The sequence below is a fragment of the Glandiceps talaboti genome, chromosome 14, assembly GCF_964340395.1.
Source record: "Glandiceps talaboti chromosome 14, keGlaTala1.1, whole genome shotgun sequence".
NCBI lineage: Eukaryota > Metazoa > Hemichordata > Enteropneusta > Spengelidae > Glandiceps > Glandiceps talaboti.
The window spans coordinates 13,572,078-13,582,042 of record NC_135562.1 but is presented as its reverse complement, the minus strand read 5'-3'; the positions used below and the strand labels follow the sequence as shown (position 1 = coordinate 13,582,042).

The following is a 9,965-nucleotide window of genomic DNA, read 5'->3' as shown; positions in this document are numbered from 1 at the left end:
TGCTCGGTTAACAGAAGGAAACTAAAGAGCAAATGATATTAAAATGTAAAGCTAGTCAGATATTTACCATCATAAGATTCTGTAACGATACACTTCAAAAGCCATGTTCCAAGATGAGCTGACGTCATGGAGGCAGTCACAAAGGTTGCTGGATACAGTCCAACAGTGTCTGTTCTGTGTGCCGAATACACCTGCGTGACAATTTAGGACAACGTTAAGCACTAAAATATAGTTTGTGGTTAGGACATATTGTCCGATGTGATGTGACGACGCCATTATGTGTGTTTTTTTCATTCTCAACAAACATGTCACTCAGTCTAGTATTCATGGCACTTGCTGTTCGTTTTATTTAGTACTTTAGAGCAAGTGTGTATGTGGGGCCTATGTCATTTGCTTGTCCACGATTGGCTCTGCAATTGTCTTCACTGAAGAAGCAATTAATGCAGGGAGGGTTATTTTTCTGTTTCCCCCCCAATTTCTTCAGACTGCATGAGTTGGGCAAACGCCAAAGAAAAGATCTACGTGGAGGTATTTAAGTGATGCGCCCCCTTAACACTATTTTTAATGATTTTTATTTACCCATGTGAGATTGGTAACAATACCTATGCATTCAAATACATCATTCGTATGATACATTTTTTATACTCAGATAATTGTTGATGATGATGATGTTGATGTTGTTGTTGTCGTTGTTGTTGTTGTTGTTGTTGTTGTTGTTTTTGCTGCTGTTGTTGTTCTGTTGATAATGTCGTTGTTGTCATCGTCTTCGGCGGCGACGTTGTTATTGTTATTATTGTTGTTGATATTGTTATCATTATTATTATTATTGTTGTTGTTGTTGTTGTTATTGTTGTTGTTGCTGCTGCTGCTGCTGCTGCTGTTGCTGCTGCTGCTGCTGCTGCTGCTACTCTGCCTCTGATTATTATGTTTGATCTTTTAGGTTGTTTTAGCAGTACTGACGTCGACACGGTATATGTCCTGGCCATGGCTAGCTGTCCATCAATATAACATGATTGCCGTAATAACACATGTAATTCATTTCGTCTACAATTTTGAGCGATATAAATTTAGTCCATGACTCAAAGCAGCTACCCACAATATAAGATAATATTTTAAATTGACCAGTTTTTATTGCTTCATGCCAAACCCAATGTGACTCGGATATAAAACTTAATAGCGAAGATGTCTGGTTTTCGAATCATGATAATTTACAATAGTCAACTATTCCAATCCATGACAAATTGCGTCCAACTCATAATGCATCTCTACAATCTGTCATGGATTTATGAAAGTCCCCTTTGCATTACATCGTAAATAGAGGAGAACATGTGAAAAATTGGGAACATAAAAGACTTTTTCGGATTCCGTCATTAAAATATACGAAAACTAACAGTTACCAAATTATGTCCGTGGATGTGCACAGAATGCATATCATTTTCACCTCCCATACCAAACAAGTGCCAGGTGACCTTATCCCCAGCACAGACTCTGAGGTTTGGAAGATTACCATACATGTATCCATTGATACTGTACATAAGATTACTTTTCACAAAATCACTGTCACCTGCAATGTAGAATAAATAATTCTTGTCAAAATTCTTATCAATTCAGCATATATTTTGATTATCTGGTATTACATTATTGAGAACTTGGGGGCTCCCTGCAAATACTTTCGCAGTAACACAAGATTATGTTCTGTGTCTCTCTTTCTTTCATGTTCCATTTAATATATGGATATTGCTTCTGATGAATTAATTAATTAATTAATTAATTAATTAATTAATTAATTAATTAATTAATGGAATTTATTTCACCAGGTAACAAAAATAAGCTACTCTTTCAAAGAAACATATGATACAAATGTGCAAAATGAATTCAAAAGACTAAGTGAGTTACACAGTTGTTATCTGATGTGGACCATGGAAATAATTCAGCGGAACTAGTCTTGTCCATGGACCATACATTTTTCTACATTTCAAATCGATTATGGAAGCAATAAACTTTCAGAATGTAATAATAAATAATATAAAATTGCCCCCATAGTTAAACATATCATACCATTGTCAAAACCACAGCCGCTCAATTCTACAGGGATTTCAAAGAAGTAATCAATCAATCCTCTTTTGTAATCTATTATCTGTATTCATCCTTGATGTAGGCATAGTTAAACCTAAATCATTTACCTTTGTCGACGCTTGCAGGATCTTCACAGTAGGTGGCTATGTTATCATCAACGTACCAACTTTTGTTTTCATTAAATATGGTGAAAAATAATGAAAATTCACGGTCTATGTCTGTTCTATCGTTGTTGCTATCCAACACTCCTAAGAGAGAGAGAGAGAGAGAGACAGAGAGACAGACAGACAGAGAGACAGACAGACAGACAGACAGACAGACAGACAGACAGACAGACAGACAGACAGACAGACAGACAGACAGACAGACAGACAGACAGACAGAGAACATGTTAGATGTCAGAATCGTTTTGGGTCTGGAATGAACAGAGTACACTTGGAGAAAAAAAAAAATTCTCTCCATTTTGTATGAAAATCACAAACTCCATTTTTAGTATACCTTGACAATTGAAACGATGACAACAAATGAAAACTTAATGTTGTCCTTAAATTCTGTTGATAAAAGTGAAAAAGCAGTATATGAGATCCCTAGGCTTTTCACAGAAGATTAAAACAGTTTACTATATACCTTTTCGACAGACATGGATAGATCCAATTAAACCAGTATTTATATCTCTAGTTGTCTCGACATGACTATGATAGGCCCACATAATACAAGATGGATCATCTGCAGTTGGCCCAGATTCCTCCTTAACATTCCATATGTAAGTATGACTGCCACCAGGTGGTACTCTGTCATCTTTCTTTTGTTTTTCGTCAGTTTTATCATGGTATAAAGCCCCTGGAGGGAAGTTAAAGAATGCAATGCAATGTAATACATTTGGCGATTGTATAATTTCAGGGAGAAAATCTTAGACACATGTGAACTACAATTGGTAAGCTGAGTACGAAGCAAACATAAAATCATAATTTTCTCATGTTCTTCTGTATCCTTCTGTATTACTTGTATCTAAGATTTAGCATTCATTTTCACATTTGTATCGAGATCCTAGTTATAGGTGTATAAGATAATTATATACACAAGTGTCTCTGTATTAGTATGTATATATATATATATATATATATATATATATATATATATATATATATATATATATATATATATATATATATATATATATATTTAGTAATTAGTATCAAACTCGTAGAAGAGAGTGCTCGATGCTTGGGTAAGCAGGGCGGAATAAGTAAGTAAGGTGCTTAGGTGTTACTTCGAGTTACACGCTCAATATGATCTTCAGACAACTATATATATATATATCAGACTGACAGACAGGCAGACAGACAGACAGACAGACACATACGTATTTTCGTGCATGTGTCTGTGTGTCTTTCTATTTGTATGTGTCTGTGTCTTCCTATCTGTGTCTGTGTCTGTGTCTGTGTCTGTATCTGTGTCTTTGTCTGTGTCTGTATCTGTGTGTTGTAATTACCTTCTGATACCTTGTCATAAAACAGTCCATGTGGATGTATGGAGTATTCACGTGACGCAAGATTTTTGAAGCGGATTTCTATGACGTCATTAACTTCTGCTTTGATGATTGGTCCAAGTATTCCTTGCCACTCTTTCTTTGGGATCTCAACAGTAAATGTATCATCTGTGTACTCTTTGAATACTGCTTTTTTGTAGACCGCCCCAATTCTAGATCGCCCAGTTAACAGATTCTTTGACGATACGCTGAAATGGTAGCATTGCAGAATTTCTTAAGAACTACATTATGATATGGATAATAATTGATAAAATAGTGCTTTCTTTTAAAAAACAAATCGCACTATATTACGTCTCAGTGCTCTTTGCAATGCTAACAATGTACATAAGTGGATAAAATAATAATAATTTATGTGTAATAAAGAAGTGTAATAAAGCCAAGGAAAGTTTATACTAAGTGAAGAACATGCTTAACTATACCTTTATACAAAAGTATTTTCTTCCACTTTTTTCTAACCAATATTAAAATCTTGCAAAAAGCTTCCTCGTTTTATGTTAACCACGATGTCCATCTAAAAAATGTAAATCCAGTTCGTGACCAGCTCTGATGTTGATCACATTCAATGTTTTGTTTAAAGCCTGTTTCTTCACATCCTTATGAATGTGTATAAATGAGTATACATACATAATGCATACATGCAGGCAACCAGAAAGACAGACAGAAAGACAGACAGACAGACAGACAGACAGACAGACAGACAGACAGACAGACAGACAGACAGACAGACAGACAGACAGACAGACAGACAGACAGTCAGTCAGTCAGGCAGGCAGACAGACAGACAGACAGACAGACAGACAGACAGACAGACAGACAGTCAGTCAGTCAGGCAGTCAGGCAGGCAGGCAGACAGACAGACAGACAGACAGACAGACAGACAGACAGACAGACAGACAGACAGACAGACAGACAGTCAGTCAGTCAGTCAGTCAGGCAGGCAGGCAGGCAGGCAGGCAGGCAGGCAGGCAGACAGACAGACAGACAGACAGACAGACAGACAGACAGACAGCATGAGTATGTATGAAACAATGTGAACTTGAAAACTGACCCAAATGAGAATGTGTACTAGAAAGCAAGGCTGGGGCTATCATGTTATACGTTCCTGTAGAGCCGTTGGTAGTCTCTGCATGTATGGGGTATATACAGTTCAACCTTCGAACTGATTTCTTTCATGCATGGCATAAGACAGACAGGTGCGCATGAATGGTCATGAAAAGTACGGCTACAATTTATATGTTGTTAACAGGACTCGTTTGATGTTTGTGATTTTGTTTACGTTCGATAATCAATGTGTCCTACCAACATCCTCACCAAATATTGAACCAACTGAAACCCCAGAGTGTATATGTTCTTCAAATGGGATATGCTTTATGAAGTCTACGTACTGACCAGACTGTGCACATGTTTTTCACAATGATCGTGACCTGCGCATTGATCACTTTCACCTGAGGGTGACTACAATGACCTCTGAGGAGATATTACGTTCCCAACCAAATAACTGATAACAAAAATATCAAGCTGCCAAAGCCATATACTCTCTTCACAAAGTTTAATCAAACAGTATGATGGCATTTATGTTTACAATACTTTCTCAGGCCTTTGACCTAACAAGGAGTGCTCTACTTTAAGTTCATGTTCATTTTAAGTGTAAACAAACATCGACTTACACATACACATATATACAATGTCATGTATTTGCCAACACTTTGTCATATCTGGGTATTCACTACTTAATTATAATCCTAAGACCAGCCTTAGTATAACAAATAGAAAATAAACGAGAAAGAATGCCTAAACCACCAAGCAGTAAACGACACTATTGATACATTGGGTACATATGGTTTAACTGCAAAAAAAATAGGTCAGAATGTAACGATGACCACATGCTACTCATATGTTATTTATTTATTTATTCAGGTAAACCAACGGGCATAAAGCCCATTTACAGGCACCTTAAAACACCCAAGAAATCCAGTGAGGGCCATCCCTCATGGGTTCAGTGTTAATGCAGGAGGAAACCGGAGTACCCGGGGAAAACCTGCGTTGTTCGGTAGAGTCAAACTGAACGACACTCTTCTTACTTACAGCGTGGTAAATTTAATCGAACCCTGAATGGGGTTCGAACCCCGACCGCAGTGGTAAGAGGCAAGTGGTTTAACCACCGACAACCCCTATATAAGCACTTACCTATCACTGGCTATGTCCATTCCGTTGATCAAATTTTCACCAGTCGGTGCAAAGTTCCATTCTACTTCAACACTAGCCAGGAAAAACACCTTTGTAGCAGCAAAAGAGACGGCAAAACACCCATAGAAGACCGCTGCCGAAAGATGAACGTATTTCATGGCTGCCATTTGAGGACTAGGTACAAAGCGTTCTGATTTTGTAAGCAATGTGACCTCCTAACACATGTATAATGTATGCTATAAATAAACACCATGCCAATTTAAACGCTTGCCCATCATATTGTCTCATATTTCCAATGCAATAGGGGCAGATTTAAGTTGGAAATAGTGACTCGGGTATAATACTAATTTATACTGGATAGTTCTTTATTATCGTATGCCAAATATTTAGCGTTAGGGTTTTTTTCTGATATTTTCCACAGTAATGACTTCATTGAAATGGACCTGGAGTAACATTGGAAGTCGGTTACACGGTAGCCATCATCATAAATGTGGGACAAGTCACAGAGGGTACATTTTGCCGCTATTCGCAAGCATGGAATATGACCCTGAAACATGTGAGGTATTTTGTAGTCTATTAGCCTAATTTTGGGTGGGATTTAGTGTATTAAATGGGGAGATTTTCCTAGATTTCGTTAGTCAACCTGGGGACTCACTGGATGCTGCAACTTTGGGTAGGGAGTAGCCGACTTCTATAATACTGTCCGAGCAACTAACCCGGCAAGCCGAGCCCGTCTGTCTGGTCCGGTAATGTGGACGTTGGTAGATGCTATACGAACTGCCAGCAGTATAGCGAGACGCTGGACTTTGTAATAGACTCCATCCCTGAAGTACCAAACTGATGTCTTGTATGACTATTTTTAGTTCGAAATAAAAGTGACAGCTAGTCTGAAACGTTCTTACTGTGCGTTCTGTTTGTAAGTATAATTCATTGGGGCGATCCCTACTTACTCAACAGATATACTTTGACTTGGAGTCACGGGCCGGCTAGATTTACTGTTTGAACGTGGATTCGAATGAGAAGAAGAATAAAGAAAGATCACGCAAGAGAGAGAGTGTGAGAGAGGGGGGGGGGGGCAAACAGAAAGACAGACAGACATAGCGACAGAGACAGAAACAGAGACAGAGACAGTGCCAGACAGATAGGCAGGGCCAGACAGAGATCTAGAGAAAAAATATAGAGAGGGAGGAGGGAGGAGACAGACAGACAGACAGACAGACAGACAGACAGACAGACAGACAGACAGACAGACAGACAGACAGACAGACAATAAGTTCATAGTGCTGAGATGCATTTTCTTAAAACCGACACCTATGTATATTGAAAAGTGTTTCTTCTTAGAGAATGTAATCAAATTTAACTATTCTGTGGACCTTTCGATTTCTAACAAGCACTCATTTATTTAATTTTTTTAGTCTATAAGATACCGCTATCACGTGTCAGGGCGCCCTCATGGATCCAATCCCTGTATGTAAAGAGAACGCTAGTGATGAGGGCAAAACAACACGACGTGCCGAAGGGAGCCTTCAGTCTTTACAAGGAGGGGGTTGGAGGAAATCATACACGGTCTGTCAAGTAAAACATGACCCTCACCCATTCTCCATTTGTAAAAAGTGACCCTCCCCTTTGTCCCATTTTGTAAAACGCGACCCTTCCATGACAACTGCATATACTGAACGTCAATCAATATTCCCATTATATGTATACATACAAATTAAATGATTTTGACTCTGTATGAGAAAGCAATATTTCTACATATAAAATGACAAACAGTAAAAGACTGGCTGGTTACCTTTCTCTTATAATCATACACAATCTAGTTAGTATCTAAAACGTGCTTTCCATGTTGTGCATACTCTGTCTGATCTGGTCACTTGTAAAAGTTCCCTGATATTATTGTCATCATCATCACGTTCACCTTCAGTATTGCCATTATCAGTGTCACTCTAATCTGACTCACTGGTACTACTTGAGTCAGTACATGTATCACTGTCCGTGTTCTCTGTGACAAAACTAAATCATCAGCATCATCCTCATCCTCATCATCCTCATCATCATCATCCTCATCCTCATCATCATCATCATCATCATCATCATCATCATCATCATCATCATCATCATCCTCATCATCCTCATCATCCTCATCATCATCATCATCATCATCATCATCATCATCATCATCGTCATCATCATCACTGCTACCATCACCATCATATTTTAACAACAACATTCACGTACAGTGTGAGTGATAAGGTGAGATGGGTACAATCAACAAAATGTATCGTTTTATTAAACAACTTTCTTACAATATATGTATTTTAATTTTTGTATTTTTTCACGTAAAGTACTCGTAAAAATAAATGTTGAGTGCTCATCTCACTTTTACATCAGTCAAAACATACAAAACAAATTGACAATAATTGAATCTTCAATTTGGTCACAAATGCAAAATATGACCCTCCCCCAAGAACAGGTTTGTAAAATGTGAACCCCCCCCCCCGATTCCCCCCCCCCTCTCTGTAAATCCTGAAGGCTCCCTAATACGTGTACAGTCTGAAAGCCCTTGCCATTGCTATATCATATAACCAAGAGGACACACACACAGGACTCAAAATGATGACAATTATGTGTGTCCTATTACGTCAAATTTTAGTATATAATAATAGTTTATTGACCCCTACTCCTAAATGTTATTTTTCTCGCTTCTCCAAGTAAGTCCATTTTGTCTCTATTGCAAAACTAAAGGGTCCATCCACAATAGTGAATGCTTTATTACAAATGCAAAGGCCTCGGCCCATCGCACAAAACATTATACATTACAGTAGAGAAGAAAAAGAACATAAACATTGCACCTATGTTTGCTGCTTGAAAGTGGACCGAGTGTTAAAAACTGATATAGTTTATACTGAATAACTCTATTTCCATCCACAACACACATATACTAAGCCCATTGCTATACCGATTAGTCAGACTATGGTATATTATGCTGTCTTCGCCGACGATATTTATACCTTCATCTTATTCAAATAAACGACTCGTTTTCCATGTAAACAGACATTGTGTCATTTTTTTGCGGTTCCAGGTTTAAAAGGAGACATCTTCATAGCATATTGAGTATATTTAAGTACAGCAAACCTACATGACATAGATAAAGAAAACATGCAGTTCAATTATATTAGCCAATGATGATGTGTTCTAATCATCAAAAAGAATATATTAATAAATAGTGACAGAACAGTTTTAAAACAGGAACATATATGAGCAAAAAACTTAAGTGAGTAGATTATCTTATCACGTGACTTTTGTAAAAGAGTTATCGCCGTCAAAAACTACAACAATGTTCGACCAACTGTATCTCTTAGCCTGTCTCAAGCTGTGCTAAAACTACCTACTAGCAGCAAGTTCCTCTATTGATCACAGTATAATCTTTCACTCCCTGATGTTTAATAAGTGTACATTTCACCAGTGGATAGCCAAACTGTGGGATATCTAATCTGGTATAATAAACAAAGTTGCAATGTTGTATTGTGTTGTAGTTGCTAAATTTAACATCAAATGTTGGAATTGTTTGTTTTTTAGTCTGAGTGACGTGAGTGAGTGTATGTGTGTCATATCTGTGTAGTGACTAACCAGCCTTGGTCTTACCAACAATTTACTTACAATTAAACACCAGGGAGTAAAAGATTCCACTGTTATCAATAGAGAAAATTGCTGCTAGTAGGTAGTTTTAGCACAGCACAGCTTGAGACAGACTAAGAGATACAGTTGGTCGAACATTGTTGTACGTGTGTGTTTATGCATGTACTGGCGTATATTGTGATAATGGAGAAATTTGCAATACTGCAATGAGTTTTTTATACTGCAGTAATTTTACAAATGAAGGAGTAATTTTTAATACTGCAGGGAGTATTTTTTAGGGGTAGGTGTTATTTCGTTCCAAAATCAAATCGACCCAAAACCGACTAGCCTCAGGTCATCTCGTCCTTTTTAGGATTATGCCATCCATAAAGGATGCACTTTCGAGTGCTATAACACAGGAATTCCATATTTACTGTTCCTTCCTTGATTTAAACTATAGCTTTCATGTTAGTCAAGACATGTAGCTCAAGGTAGTATGTGCTTCGGAGACAAATTTTCATAAAAATCAAAGACC

The 9,965-nt window shown here is 37.6% G+C and overlaps 1 protein-coding gene across 1 annotated transcript in view; it reads right to left on the bottom strand.

The window, feature by feature from the left end:
• LOC144445290 (hephaestin-like protein) overlaps positions 1–5,979 on the bottom strand; it is a 30,838-nt gene extending 24,859 nt beyond the window's left edge. The window contains exons 1-6 of the mRNA XM_078134832.1: positions 5,813–5,979; positions 3,569–3,813; positions 2,697–2,916; positions 2,184–2,311; positions 1,398–1,564; positions 68–191 (exon numbers count right to left, since the gene is read on the bottom strand). Coding sequence (XP_077990958.1) covers positions 68–191; positions 1,398–1,564; positions 2,184–2,311; positions 2,697–2,916; positions 3,569–3,813; positions 5,813–5,979 — 1,051 coding nt within the window. The remainder of the gene's footprint in view (positions 1–67; positions 192–1,397; positions 1,565–2,183; positions 2,312–2,696; positions 2,917–3,568; positions 3,814–5,812) is intronic.
• Positions 5,980–9,965: the final 3,986 nt, after the last annotated feature.